At 41.2% G+C, this 15,637-nt stretch overlaps 1 protein-coding gene across 2 annotated transcripts in view; it reads right to left on the bottom strand.

Moving 5' to 3' along the window:
- The window catches only part of GPC3 (glypican 3), a 449,578-nt gene that overhangs the window by 413,468 nt on the left and 20,473 nt on the right, over window positions 1–15,637 (bottom strand). For both annotated transcript variants that reach the window (XM_067722649.1, XM_067722650.1), the window contains exon 2: window positions 5,305–5,466. In XM_067722649.1, the coding sequence (XP_067578750.1) occupies window positions 5,305–5,466 (162 nt within the window). The remainder of the gene's footprint in view (window positions 1–5,304; window positions 5,467–15,637) is intronic.

Here is a 15,637-nt window from a genome sequence, read left to right as displayed (position 1 = left end):
TTTCAAAAAAGAAAGGGTTGTGACGGAATGGCCGGCAGTTTGAGCCGAGGAGTTCAGTGGGGCTCAGCATGGGCAGGAGAACTGTCAGACTAGTCAAAAGGAAAAAAGCGTGAAATGGAGAAAAATTGCTCAGTACTCACTTAAAAATCCCCACTACATTATAAAAACTAAATTAACAAATGATTGAATCTCAAAAACATGTTTATCAACATTCAAGCAATTATTCAGTCACATATTAACTGTGAAGGAAAAGAGCTCTGCTTGAATAGTGTCCCTAAACAGTTATTTCAAGCAGAAATGACTGGAGAAATTGCTCTGAGCTGATGGAAAAGGGTGCTCTAACCAAGGGTAATTTTATTTAGGGGGAGTGGGAGAGACAGGAATCTGACAGAAAAAAAGTAGAAGAACTGCCAAGAGCAGATGGAAACAGAAAATAAGGGAGCAGAGAAAGAGAAGACGCACAGCAACACTGCTTCCTCCCCCTTCATCTCCTCCAGAGACAGCAGGTAGGAGAAAGCCTTCCAACGCTGGATGAAGATAGCGCTTTTCCTCCTCTCTGCCATGATAGCGTGCACCAGAAAATGCAACGAAAATATGGCCGGAACACAACAACGCCTGCGTGATCTAGCCTCTTGCTTGTGTGTAAAATATACCAGATAGGTATATTTGGAAGAGAAGCTTCAGGAAGCTGAAAAAAGGATTGCTCCTGGAAGTATTGATATTTCAAACAGCTCAGCTTCACATCTAAGAATGCATAAAATAAACCCCTCTTTCAAAGGGTCCTTTGCCTAAGTGCTCTCTCACCTGTGCACTGGAGCTGCTTCAACGTCATCTACATGGGGCAAAAGTTGTTGAATTACATCATGAAGTCCAGCTTTGTCTGGGATTATGTCTGTAATGGTAACGCATCATTTACCTGGCCCCATGTGGGGTGAAGTGGTCCACAAAAATGAGCTGTCTAGATAATACAGTAACCACCCAAAGTCATAAAGGCCATAAACAGAGAACTAGAATTAGAACTTAGATTTTTCTGACTCCAAGTCCAGTGTTTCTTCCATTGCCTTGAAGCACCAAAAATATTTTTAGCCATTCAAAATGGAAATATTAATGGAAAAACAGTGAACATAACTTGATCTTTCCTTATCAATTCACAGCCATCACTAGGAACATTAGTTGTTGGATCTATTATAACATAGGGGCTACTGAGACAGGTAGGGATATACTCCTCTATAAAATGCCCCCAACTGCCACATTCAGTGAGTTCTTGAGTCACTTTTATGTCCTCCACTCTTACTGTCACTCGTTAGCTTCTTGCTGCTCATATGTACCTCCCTCTGGCAGTCTTTCAAAGCCCTTCTAGTTAACTGCTTATCTACTACCGGCTGGAAAACTAGAGAATCAAGCTCGTAAAGACTGTGCATAAATTCAGAACGGTAGTAGGCTCTGAACAAGGACCCAGGAGCTCTCAGATGAGACAAGTACATGAAGCAGGAGCTCCACGTCGTTTTAGGTGAACGGAGATGTTTTCTGCTTAACCACCATTTCTCCTCTCTGATAAAGAAAGTTCAAGTTGTGAGAGAGACAACTTCCAGAAAAGCGAAGTGTTGCTGCATTCTGAAGAGTCTGTTCTCACTCAAGGTCAGTGGTACCCTGGGGAAGACTGGAATCCTCCAACGTACAGAAAAAACCCAGACATACCCCAAATAGTTCCTGATGGTACAAGGTTGAAAGTTATAATGAAATTCTACAAGGAACACAGAACTCAAGGTTCGAAAGTGTAGAGGTGGTGGAGATATGATGAAAAACTCAGAATTCTATCCCATTTTTCTTCTCAAGGACCACAAATCCTACAATTTCTTAATTTTGTTTTACTTCAAGCACACTAAGAACAGGAAAACCATGTCACATGATGGCTTGGAAGAAGCTGTGGCATCAATGAGTTTCCTCATCTGTAAAATGGAGATAATTACAGTATGAACCTCATAGAGCTGCTGGGAAAATTAAATGAGATAATTATGTAAAAGTAAGCATCATATAGTAGGCACTTAATATAACTGTCACTATTATCATCATCATCATCATCATTATTAGGTAGGGGAGAAGAAAAAGAGAGAAGAAAATCTACTTTCAGCGAAGTTTTTCAAAAAAGAATTAATTAAGCAGAAACAAAAAACGATTGTGCTGCCCCATTTTACTAAGCGCATCAAAGTAAATTAAGTTTAGGAAACGAGGCAATGCAAAGATGGAAAATAAAGAACAACTTTTTTAAATGCTTCAATCATTATCAAGACAACATTAGCAATAGAGCACTCCAACTACTGTAGCAAAGGTTCCCAGGCTCATTTATGAGGGCAAAGGCTTCCTGCAAACGAAGACATAAACTCCAAATCGAGGCAGTAAGGATTGCTCGTGGAACTGTGCACATATTTGCAGAAAGCACTCACTGCTTAATACCCCCAATGTGAACTAGTGAAGGAACCCTACAGAGATTGTGGATCTAGGCCAATATCAAGATGAGCTATCTTCAATTTCACGTGGTGAAAACAGCTCACATCAAATTTCATAGGAGTTAAGTACTGGAGCAATTTTCTCAACAATTTGTTCTACCAGAATCTTGGGGAGGGGGTGTATTTTAGGGAAAAAGCAACTGTGTCCGCCAATTAAATTCATTGGACTACTAAGTAGTTATAAGAAAAAAGTGGATACTCTCTTTTTCTCAGCAATCAGTAATACATCATCTTGTAGCAGTCCCTGATTTTAGTCTTGTCTCTCCAGACAAGGAGACAATCCTACAGAAAGGATTTGGGGCAATGTCTCTACAAACATGGCATAATTGCCTTGAGGTCTGGGACCATGTTTTATTTGGTTCTTATGGGGTTTATTTTTTCTAAGAGCGAAGCAGGAAAAGAATAAGAAGAGAGAATGAGACAAGATAAAGAATGAGTACATATGGTGACAAGGTAGAAGGCACCGGCAATGAGTTCAGACATTAGTTGTCTCCGTGTTCCTTTGCTAGGGTTGTCCTTCTGCCTGCCCCCACAATTTGAGAAATAATATATTTATATGTATGTGTGTGTGTGTGTGTGTGTGTGTGTGTGTGTGTGTGTGTGTGTGTATGAGAGAAACAGAGAACGAGTAGGTGCTGCCCCCCTACTCCCTACCCTCTGTTCACATGACAAGCGTTCAGCTTCCATTCTATAGCAGCCATATCTGGAAGCTAATCCAATCAAAATCTTGTCAAAACTTCCTTTCTCTCTTAGTCTTATGCTGTTCCAGAACTAGAAAACACAACATGCAAAATGCAGAACTGGACAGAGATGTGAATGCTGTCATGCAAGGCCCTCAGATAGACAGCCACGTCAGCTACTCTTCACGCTAGAATACCAGCGTGATCACTCCACCACCCCCATCCAGCCAGGCAATGGTAAGATAACATCTGTGGGCTTGGTTATTCTGGGAATGAAACAAATCACAAATACTCCATTCTAGAAAAGCCCCTCCACAGCCCATAGAGTAAGATTCAGCCCTCCACTTCAACTAGATCCTCATGTCACATCACTTCTTATCACCCTACTTTCAGCTAGAAGATCAGCTCCAAAAATCAATCTAAGAAGTACATGAATGGTACATGTATTTTTAAAATGAGCTTAAATTATTCATTCTTTTGCCAAATTGTTAGTCTCAACAAACTCTTCACAAGAGTCTGACTGCATAAATAGGTTAACAAATACTTCAAGCTTCTGTATTATACTTCATATAATCAACCCAACATCCCGAGGCTTTGACCCAAGAAACTGTTGTGAATGTATGTTTTATTAGCTAATTTGAATAATTTTCTCAGCTTATTCTAAGTATTTCATTATAATATGCAAAAGAAACTATAATCAACCCACCTGACAATTCAAACAGGTTAATTCTTATAAAGGTGCCAATTCTCTCCTTATGGGACAAGAAAAAGGCAGCTGATTCCATCTGCTTAAGGAAGGATAGAAGAAAGCCTCAATATCCATAATTAACTTTCTTTCACAGGAAGTGGCATAATGAGGTAGTTAAAAGCATACACTCTGAGAGCCAGGCCAACTGGGTTGAAATCCTACTTTCCCCATTTATTAGTTGTGTGACCTTGGGCAAGTTACTTAACCATTCTGTGCCTTGAGTTTTCATCCATAAAATGGGGAAACTAATAATACTACTTACTTCATAGGGTTTATTGTGAGGATTAAATGAATTAATATATGTAAAACACTTCAAAGAGTACCTAGCACATAATGCTATATAAGTGTTTGCTCTCACCACTACCATCATCCTCCTAGCTGGGTCTCTGAATCAAGGGAGATACTCCCCATCCAGCTATGACAGTCCTACAAGTTAATAAGGAGAAATGTAATTTCCTACCCATTCTGGTAACACCACAACAGCTATCTTTTACAGTCGTACACAGGTATATTAAGGACTGAGACTCAGAAAAAGAGAAAGGATAATCACTCACACAAATGAGAAAATGTAGGGCCATTAAGCCAGTTTTTCCCTCTTAGATGGAAACAGTCCCAGTGGTCAGAAAGAGCTTGTGCATGTTCCACAAATATCCAACTAACTCCTGGAGAAAGCTGGTATTTAAGTAAACATTTTTGTTTTTTAAACAAGTTTTATGGGCTAGTGGAGGGAAAGTACCATTTATTCTTTCTTCAGCGATTTCATCCTTTACATACAGGTAAACAGAAAGTCCTTAGACAATGATTTTTGACAATACCCACCTTTCCAAAGATTGTAATGCAGCTTCTCTAAAAACCATGTTTTTCCTTAACCAGAATCTCTCACTGGGAGGTTTGTTGTTTTTTTTTTAATTTTAATTTTTATTTATTTTTTGGCTGTGTTGGGTCTTCATTGCTGCATGCGGGCTTTCTCTAGTTGCGGCGAGCTGGGGCTACTCTTCGGTGCCATGCGTGGACTTCTCACTGCAGTGGCTTCTCTTGTTGCAGAGCACAGGCTCTAGGCATGCGGGCTTCTCTTGTTGCAGAGCACAGGCTCTAGTTGTGGCTTGAGGGGTCAGTAGCTGTGGCGCACGGGCTTAGTTTCTCCACAGCATATGGAATCTTCCCGGACCAAGGATCGAACCCGTGTCCCCTGCATAGGCAGGCGGATTCGCAACCACTGCACCACCAGGGCAGTCCCTCACTGGGAGGTTTTTATGACAAGTATTAATGTTGGAATGGTAATTTATAAATTATACTTAGCATTTGAAAGCCCAGTGCCCAAATAATGATGCCATTGAGCAGCACATCTCAAATGATCCCCAGAACTCACCTTGGAAAACTGCAGCATTCTGAATAATTAAGAACTTGAGCTCCATACTTGCAGACTGAAGCAGTTGTTCCATGTTCAATCGTGCTGTTAGTTGGTATTTTTCTTCCATCTTTCTTGAGCAGCATGTTGGGCCCTTGGGGAGACATACTTGCAAATCTGATCCTGAAACAAACAAGTTTTTCATGTTTCAGTAAGCACAGTGTCACACACACACACACACACACACACACACACACACACGAGGCAAACAAGGCAAAACAATGCATTTCTTGTAAAACACAGTAAAATCTTGATTATCCAAAATCAGCGTTTACCTTAACTAATCCCTGCTTTCTCCCTATTATCTTTATGACTGATTCTTTTTGAATAACTGTAAGAATTAATTGCCTAGGTTTGACTCATAAATGCTGTATAAACTAATTTATAGCACAAAGTATACGTCACTGAACACCAGTATTTAATTTGTCTGTTAAAAGACCAATCTTCACTCCTACAATTTCTTTTTCTTGATTATAATTTATGAATGAAAACACAAGCAAGAAGCCACTTTCAAACTTCCAGTTATGATTTCCTAATGAAATGTATGTCTGGGCAATCCAATGTTGCCAACATTAACATTCAACCACCCAAATCCCTTACAACTCAACAATTCTAGCTCTAGCACAAATGCCAACCTCCCGCTCCTCTGAATTCCTGAGCTCCCTTATGATGCAGAATGCTTTTTTATTTCTGTATCTCGATAAAGATTTGCCAAATGAATAATCTTCTTGATTATCCCAAAGTTAGGGAATCAGAACCTCTTCTCAGTCCTCAACCAATGTGACCCTTTGCAGTCCTCACAGTTAACCAATCCCTCCTTAAAACACTCCCCCCGCCTTGCTTTAGCGAATCTACCCAGTTCACTAAACCTATCCACACACACCCCATACACCGCCCCGCCACTGCTATGGCTATTCTTATATATATATATATATATTTTTAAAATATTTACTTATTTAATTTATTTATTTTGGCTGCGCTGGGTCTTCACTGCTGCACACAGGTTCTTTTAGTTGTGGCATGCAGACCCTTAGTTGTGGCATGCAGGTGGGATCTAGTTCCCTGACCAGGGATAGAACCCAGGCCCCCTGCATTGGGAGCGCGGAGTCCTACCCGCTGGACCACCAGGGAAGTCCCACTATGGCTATTCTTATCTATCTTTTCTTGCTTCCTCTTCGTCTGCCGATCACATAAATGTTGTTGACCCTCTTTCTCATTCTACATCTCTGCCCAACCCCAATGATCTTACCTAACCCCTGTGATTGCTGAACTCTCTAATCCTGCCTTCACCGTTCTTCTGAGCTCCAAAATCCCACATTTTCAACTACTCTGTGGGAATCTCAGATTCAGCAGACCCCAAACTGAACTCAGTATATCCCATATGAACACACAAGTTCCATCTCCTGTATTCCGTACCTCAGTTAATGATTATCATCTACCAGGTTTCCCCATAAAAAAAACCCCTTTTTGTTGTTTTCAGCTCTTCGCTGGTGAGTCAACACACTTCTGTATCCGTGGAAGTCATCAGCATATAAAAGAAAATTGAAGCCATGGGAGTAGGTGAGAGTCATTCAACAAATATTTTATTGGGTATCCACTATCTGACAAGCACTGTGGATACAGCAGTCTGTAAGGTCCCTGCCCTCGTGGAGCTTATATTCTGGGAGACAACAAACTACATATGTAAGGTCAAGCAGTGATAAGTACTACAGAGAAAATAAAACTAAGTAAGGAAGGGAAAACAAACTGTGGTATACACACACAATGGAATACTACTCAGCCATAAAAAGAAATAAACTATTGATACATGCCACCACATGGATGAACCCCGAAAACATTATGCTCGGTGAAAGAAACCAAATTTTAAAAATTACATACTGTATGGTTCCAGCTAGAAAGGGAAAGTTAATCTATGGTGACAGAAAGCAGTTCAGCGGTTGTTGGCGGAGATGAAGCAGTTCAGCAGGTGAGAGTGAGGAAATTTGGAGGAGTGATAGATATGTTCATTATTTTGATTGTGATGATTGTTTCATGGCTGTAAACATGTATCAAATTTATCAAACTGCACCCTTAAAATATGTATAGCTTATGGTATGTCAATTATACCTCAATATAGCTGCTGTTTTCTAATGTTTAAAAGTAAGGTAGATAGGGAATGTGGTGATTGCAGGGACGCTTCTATTTATGTAGGGTAATCAGGGATGGCTTCTTTCATAAGGCGACATTTGAGGAGAAATGAGGGAAGCAACGGAGAGTCCAAGATTTTATATCCTCTACCAATACTAGCAAATATTAGGGCTCAATGCATATTTAAGTCCAATCTCCTTCTTCTTCTGTAACTCCTGTTTTACTCAAACTTTCCCTTCAATAAGCATTTGTTGAGCTCTTCTGTGGTGGCCATGAAAATGTGCATCTCAGACCTCCTACCACAGGGAGTATAACTGCCGAACGGTCCCAGCGGCTGTGCTCTAAATTCAACGCCATGTCGTGCCCAGGCCACAATCCCTAGGGGCTGCTCCCAGCCAATGACAGCATGGCAAAGATGCCAAGTCCTGTGAGACACAGGACTTTGCTGACAAGGCATTTTGGCTTGAGGACTCCCCACTGACCCTGACAAAACTTTCTTAAAACTGTACTGCAGTTTACATTCTCTCTACTCAACCTTCCTTCCTTCCCTCTCTTCTCCAAAGGGGTCAGACCTACACCACAGTCGAACGGCTCATTTCCTTCCCAAGTGTTTTCCCCAAGAAACTTCTTGCACATCTAGTGCTATATCGGCATCTGCTTCTCAGAGGACCCAGTCTAACACATCTTCTGTGTGCCAAGCACTGTGCTACATGGTAGAGGTACAGCTTTCAACAAGAGACACATGGTCCTTATCCCAAGGAGCACACTGTCTAGAGGGGTTAACAGAGATGAATACCTAGTGCATATAACTGGGTGGGATAAAGCGACATAGTTATCTAGGATGACAAAACATGTATATGGGATATCCCCCCAAGGGTGGACACCCCCAAAGTTCCATAAAGTCCTCGGCAAAGTAAGCTTTCATAATAAACATCAAATCTTACTGAAGTGAGGCTAGAAAGCATATTCAGACGTTTTAGACAGCTTTTCAATGACTGAGGTGTTTGTTTTTTTTTAAAAAAAGGTGGGGGGAACTAGTTAGCCCTAAGTTACCAGAAAATTTACTTTTGTTACAATCTCTGATTTCCCTAGGAATTCCAGTTATCATGGCCCTAATGTATGTGTCCAAGTTTTCTTCATTGAGGAATGAAATTCATCAAGTTCAACCTCACAAGACGTCACTGCTGGAGTCCACAGTATTGACTCCAAGCTCTCTGCTTCCTCCTCCTTAAGGGAGCTGCTGACAAAAGTAGTAAAGGAGAGCATGGATAACGTGTATCACCAAACCTAACGCAGCACTGCAGTTTGTAGTACTGGATGGAAAGGTGATGTTTAATGTGTCAAAACACAATTTGGGGTCTGGAGACGCAGAGTTCAGATTTATCTCCTATAAATGTCAATCTCATATACGAGCCTTAAACCGATTTTAACTAGGGTCTAAGTTCAAAGGCTTTATGATTATCTTCAGAAAAAGAAAAAAAAACAGAGCTAGTTCTAGCTCACTGTGTTCTTTCTACGTGAGGTTACAAAATGTAATGCCATTCTAGAAGTAGAAACTGACTCAGTTTATTGGACCAAGTAGGGAAAGAGTCCCCTTGGGGACAAGTGGCTAATCTAGACTTAAACAAGGGTAGTTGGGACACATGTGTAGATATGAAACATCCTATATAGCAGGTACTTTCCAAACACCAGTTTAGTTTCTTAGTATACTGATGCCTAAATAGTGTGTGGTTTAAAATGACTGTATTTGCATACATTCATAAAATCAAATGTTATAGATAAAATTCTTTGTGTTGCTAAATTTCCATGGGTGATGATTTCCAGTTTTCAAGAATGGTAGGGTTTATTTGGCAGGGTGGCTGTTGGTACTGTTCTAACTCCCACCAGCTCTAGCTAGTGGGAGTTATAAAATAATAGGGCTCAGATCTTCTCTTTGTGAAGCGCTGTGAGTTGCTTGCATCTTAGAAGGTAACAAACTGCCACTCAATGTACCAACAGAAGCCCAGGAATGACTCTTTAAATGACCATGACGCCAGTTTGGTTTGCCTTAATACGATAATTCATGAAGTAACTTAGAGCATGCATAGGGGTACCCCCCTTCCCTGAGGTGGTCAAGTCTCATCATTGTATAAACTCCTACGACCTCAGGAGTTCGGTTAGCCAAAATCTTTAAAGGACTAAAACCTCAAATGAGAACTTATGGGAAAACATGTCAGATGTCATGAAGAAAGGTACGTGTTATATCCAAATATAAGAAATGTATATATAGCAATATCTATCCTCCCACCAACTTATCACAGCCTGGTTAATCAATAAACCAGTATAACTGATCTGGGGGCTAAGAGTTAGCTATAGATTTGAGGAAATAAAACATCTATAAACTGATAAGAATTCACGATTTCTGATAAGAATTCACGATTTCCAAACCAGGAAGGAGAGAAATAAATGCCCAAGGGAAAAACATTTTGTTTTAAGTAAATTTCATATAACTCACAGGCCAGCTTAAAATAAGCCTCAGTACATGATAGCATAAGGAACAAAGTGGGCCAGGAGAGCTAGACACACCTAAATGAAATGACAAAAATGAAATATAACCATTTTAATGCATGAACATGCCCATGAAAGAAACAAGACAGAAAGAACACACAAAACAGAAAGAAGTAGAGAAAGAATTTAGAGGGGAATCCTTATCAACAAAACAAAGAATTACTCTGGGCACCAAATCCCAAGTGGGATGAATAAAAAGTAGAACCGAGGGCAAATGACTAAGGAGGTACACTGAGAACTGGTACATACTTGTGTGAATAAAAGCAGAAAGGCCAATTCAAGAAATAAGATGTAACTTACAAAAGACATAGTAAGTAGCAAAGCATTCTTTAAGTATGTCAGGAACAAAAGAAGGTTAAGGGAAAATAGCTCCTTTATTAGATGGGAAGGAAAAGTAATCACGGACCACACTCGGCAAAGAGATGCTCACATTTTTTTTTTTTTTTGTAAAAATGGAACTCAGCTGGGAAATGGGAATAGAGACAAGCACCATAGCCTGGGATGGAGATAAGGAGAAGACTTAGCAATTGACTATTCGAATGAGTCAGAAAGGTTCAACTCTTTAGGGCTTGATAAGTTGCATTCCCAGATGCTAAAAAAATAAAATAAAATAACTGAAGTCATTACAGGGTTGCTAGTTCCCATTTATTCTGGAGGGTTAAAAAGTACCTTCATACTATAATCTCCTCTCCTAGATTTTTAGTTCCTGAAGAGCAGAGAATGACTCCCATCTCCTTTGGGATGCCCCGGCGATCTCAGGCAGCCCTGTGCATGTAGTGGTGCATTAATGAGGGCTGCAGACTGAGAACACAGAAAGAACACTTTCTGTCTGATCTAAAAAGGAGGAGTGGAGACAGATGACCCTGAAAATGTTACATCTGTATGCTTTGATCTTGGAAGAATATATTAAAATACCACAAAAATCAATTTCCAAACATCTTGAAGATTCACAAATAGATGTTTCGCTTGAAGAAACTATAAAGTAATTTATTTCTAGTTATTTTGAGACAATGTCTCGCTTGCACAGTGGGCCCAGTTCTGGGTCTTACAACTGAGAAGGGATATTTGAGTTATGGAAGCCTTTCTCTGGAGGATTATTCCCATGTGTATTCAAGCTGGGCACCCTTACCAGTTGCTTTCCCTTCCAGAGGCTGAATCACAGGTGGTCCACCGAAAGCTCCCTCCTGATGTGTACTCTTGTGTAAGGGGGTCTCTTAGGTTTGGCTACCTGTGGCCTTGCCTTCTTGACCTATAACACAGACTCTCTCCTTTGGGCCTAGTTCTGACTCTTTTGGGCTCCATTCAAGGACTTGACATTTTAGACTGCTTCTGGTTTCCCTTAGCCACCTCCACCAGGACTGGGACTTCGGCTCCTCTCTGCCATGCAGTCACAGGTGCACCACACTCACTTGGAGACCCCATTCCAGGCCTGAGCTCTGTCCCTAATTGGAAGAGGACAGTGAAAACTATACATGAGGCTGTTTAATTGTATCTGTTCTATTGGATTTTATTCCAAGTCAGTAAGTATTAACGGCCTGGAGGCCAGCATCATGGTAGGCAAAACACTTATGGTCCCTCTGGTCAAGTAGCTTACAATTTAGTCCTAGCCCCACCACTTACTAGCTTGCAACCAAGGGTAGATTATGTAACCTCTACACGCCTTTTCGTCCCTATTATCAATACCACTTACCTTGCAGAGCTGTTGCAAGGACTGAGTGAGATTATGCATGTAAAGCTCTTAGCCTACTTGGTACAAGGTAAATATTCAATATATGTTAAGTAAAATTAAAATAAACAAAAAACAAATTCATGCTAAGAGACCAGACTTTCACACACAAAAATAGCTAGAGAACAGTAAAAGCTGATATATGGTTAGGTGACAAAATATGCAGTATATTTTCTGAGGTGACAGAAATAGTCTATATTTTAATTGGGGTGGTAGTTACACGGGTATATAAAGTTGTCAAACCTCAGTAAATTCTTCACTCAAAATGAGTGTACTTTATTATTTATAAATTATATTTCAATAAAGTGGAATTTTCAGATATGTACTATAGACAACATTTGCTAGATAAGCACATGCTCGCCAGAGGCTCTAGGGGTCAAAGAAGACTTCCAGGAGGAGGTAGGGCTTGAGCTACACGGTAAAAGATGAGAAGGCCAATGGGTGAAATGCATTTGGCACCTGTGGCATAGTGGGGCAAAATTAACCTGCCTGGAGAGAAACTAGAATCTGGGGTATAGCTAGCTTATCAGGCAAGATGGGCCAGAGCGTGAAGGGCCTTGAATGCAGACAAAAGACTATGGGCTTGACTCCATGGACGATAAAGAACCACTGTTGAGTCTCAAGCAGAGGTATAATATGATGAAGGGTGCTGTTTAGGAAGATTAGTCTTACAGCTTGAAATTGGGAAATGAGCTAAATAACCCCTCAAGGTCACTTCCAGCCCTCCGATTCTCCAATTACCTTTATTATGTTCTATATGTTAGTTATTTTACTACACTGCAATTTTAGCTAATGACTATAAACTGTCAAAAATCACATTTAAAAACACACTAAAGAACAGAAGAAGTATTAATGTAGACCTTGATCCTTATACTTTTCTAAAAGCAGATAGAACATATTCAAACAGCAACAGAAGAGACTAAATCGTCAGGGCTCAGTAACAATGAAAACTGAAATCTTTTCCATATATATACGTGTGTGTGTGTGTGTGTGTATGATGATTTCACACATTTTATTGCCAAGGTCTGCTTTATGAATGGCAGACTTTTTTGCTAACGAAAGTATGCTGTGCTAAAAATAATAATGTAATATTATCATTAAAGTAATATTAAACAAAGGAATGAATGATATCCAAAACTGGTTTGCTTCATGACTTATAGGGAAAATAATAGATGTCTATTAGAATTATCCAAAGGATTAAGTGCAGGTTGCTCTACAAATGAACGAAAAAATAACGTATCAACCATTTCTAAAAGGTTTTCTTTTTAACAGAGGACAAGTCAATTTGCCATCCAGAAATATTAACTAATTTCCTTAGCATATAACAGTGACTTGCTATTAGAACGGTGCCTTTTCCCCTAATTAATCATTATCTAAATCAAATCTTACATGCTCATTAATTTCTTACTAATCAAGATAGGAATACAGATGAAAGAAATGGCTGCATTTGAAACCAGTGGGGAAAGTGAGGATTGCTGGTGGAAGAAATCGTCTTAGGGAACCCAGATGAAGGTTACCCTTCTGTTATTTAGCCTGAAAGAACATGACCTTGCAGAGGGCACACCTGGGTATCACGAGCTCAGACTTTAAAGCAAAGATCATGCCTGGGGCCGTGACAGACTCTGCCTCTGTAAAAGGCAGGCCAAAATGTTGCTACCACACTGGAGTACTGGGAGTTTAAAGCAACCCTGGAGACAAGCCTGAGAATTAAAGAACGAATTACCTTTATCTCTACTGCCAACTGTCAATTAACTGCATATCATTTCATGCCCAGTAAAGGTTGAATCCCTAGATCACTACACTCTCCCACAAAGAGGTTCTTTCTGGACCACATTCCCAAGCAGCAGTCAAACATGTGCTCTGGGAACACAAATTCACTGATTACATTCAGCCTGCCAAAGTGGTGAACAATTCATTCATACAACATTTACAGAATGCCTACTTTGTGCTAGGGTCTCTGCCCAACCCAAGGAATACAGTAACGAACAGGACACAGTCCCTGCCCTGGGGTTCACAGATTGGTCCAGGAAATGGACTCCCAAACTATCAATAACTAGAAACTTCTAGGTCACTCTGGACACCTCATTCACCTTCATCCCCTATAGCCAACTGTCACTAAATCCTACTGGTTATGCTTTTTAAATGTCCCTCATCATTCATCTTCTTTCCATCCTGGCCTCATCACCTCACCTCTTTTCACTTGGAAAACTATTACAGCCTCTAAACTGGCCTTCCTGCCTCTACCCTCTCTTCCACCCAAGCTGGAGAGAGACGTTGCTAAAGTACATATCTGATCACATCGTTCTCCTTCTTAAAAACGGAGCAGGGCTTCCCTGGTGGCGCAGTGGTTGAGAGTCCGCCTGCCGATGCAGGGGACACGGGTTCGTGCCCCGGTCCGGGAAGATCCCACATGCCGCGGAGCAGCTGGGCCCGTGAGCCATGGCCGCTGCGCCTGCGCGTCCGGAGCCTGTGCTCCGCAACAGGAGAGGCCACAACAGTGAGAGGCCCACGTACCGCAAAAAAAAAAAAATAAAAATAAAAATAAAAACGGAGCAAAGACACAGGCGTGTGAAAGTGGGTGGCATATACAGGCATTGCCAAGGAACCTGGTAAGGCTAGAGGGAAAAGCGAGCTGGTGGAAAGTAGCTGGGGCCGGATAAGGAGGAGTATGTGAGCCCCGCCACCAGAGGATTCCTAGTTATCTTTGGCTATTTTTTGTTTGTTGTCTTTTTACATTTTTTTCCAGCTTTCCTGAGGTATAATTGACTCTGACTTATCTGTGGATTGGATTCTCACAGGAGAGAGTGTTCGAGGGGGCAGAGATGCACTCCAAAAGCTTTCTGTCCTTTGAATTCCCATAGCACTCTGCATCCTTTATAAAGACACTTCTCACACTCTCTAACTTGCATCATGGTTACATTTGCATGCCTTATCTTCACTAGATTTAAGTTCCTTCAGGGAAAGACCCTTGACTGACTTATCTTTGTATCTCAAGGGGCTCGCTGACGTTTGGGCTTGATGTCCTCCCCTTTGACTTGGAAACAATGCCAGAACTTCAAGAGAGTTCAGTTTTAAAGGAACCAGGTCAGATTAATTGATGCTAATAGAGCAACTCGTAGAAGAACAGTATTCCAGGAAAACTAAAGAATCCTCAGAGCCCAAAATGGAGGTCTCTCTCACCTCCTCTTCACCCTTCTTCTCTTCCCTCCAGCACCCCCCCCCCACATTATTTAGACAGGGTAAAAACCCTAATAAAAACAAAATTGGGTTGGAGGATATGCCAGTTGGGATAAAGAATCTTTTTATTTATTTATTTTTGGCTGCATTGGGTCTTTGTTGCCGCACGCGGGCTTTCTCTAGTTGCGGCGAGAGGGGGCTACTCTTCGTTGTGGTGCACGGGCTTCTCATGGCGGTGGCTTCTCATGTTGCGAAGCACAGGCTCTAGGCGTGCAGGCTTCAGTAGTTGTGGCACGCGGGCTCAGGAGTTGTGGCTCGCGGACTCTAGAGCGCAGGCTCAGTAGTTGTGGTGCACGGGCTTAGTTGCTCCGGGGCCTGTGGGATCTTCGCAGACCAGGGCTCGAACCCGTGTCCCCTGCATCGGCAGGTGGATTCTTAACCACTGTGCCACCAGGGAAGCTCCAGGATAAAGAATCTTTTAGAATTCTGCCAGAGGGACTAAACCAAGGCAATTTTCCTGTCTCCCCCTAGTCACTCTTTCACTAGTTGTTATTCTACTCAGATAAGTAGCGGAGATCCCATGTTTTAGGAGATGTATAATTTTTATTCTTCAGATACAATGTTCAAATACGCAGACCTGAAGCATAGCTGAGAATTTCAACACCCTAGGCCCAATCTAAGTGCTAGGCCATTTCCCCTGTGTATGAAATCACATGG

This window comes from Pseudorca crassidens, chromosome X (genome assembly GCF_039906515.1).
Source record: "Pseudorca crassidens isolate mPseCra1 chromosome X, mPseCra1.hap1, whole genome shotgun sequence".
NCBI classification, from domain to species: Eukaryota; Metazoa; Chordata; class Mammalia; order Artiodactyla; family Delphinidae; genus Pseudorca; species Pseudorca crassidens.
This window is presented reverse-complemented; position numbering and strand designations above follow the sequence as displayed.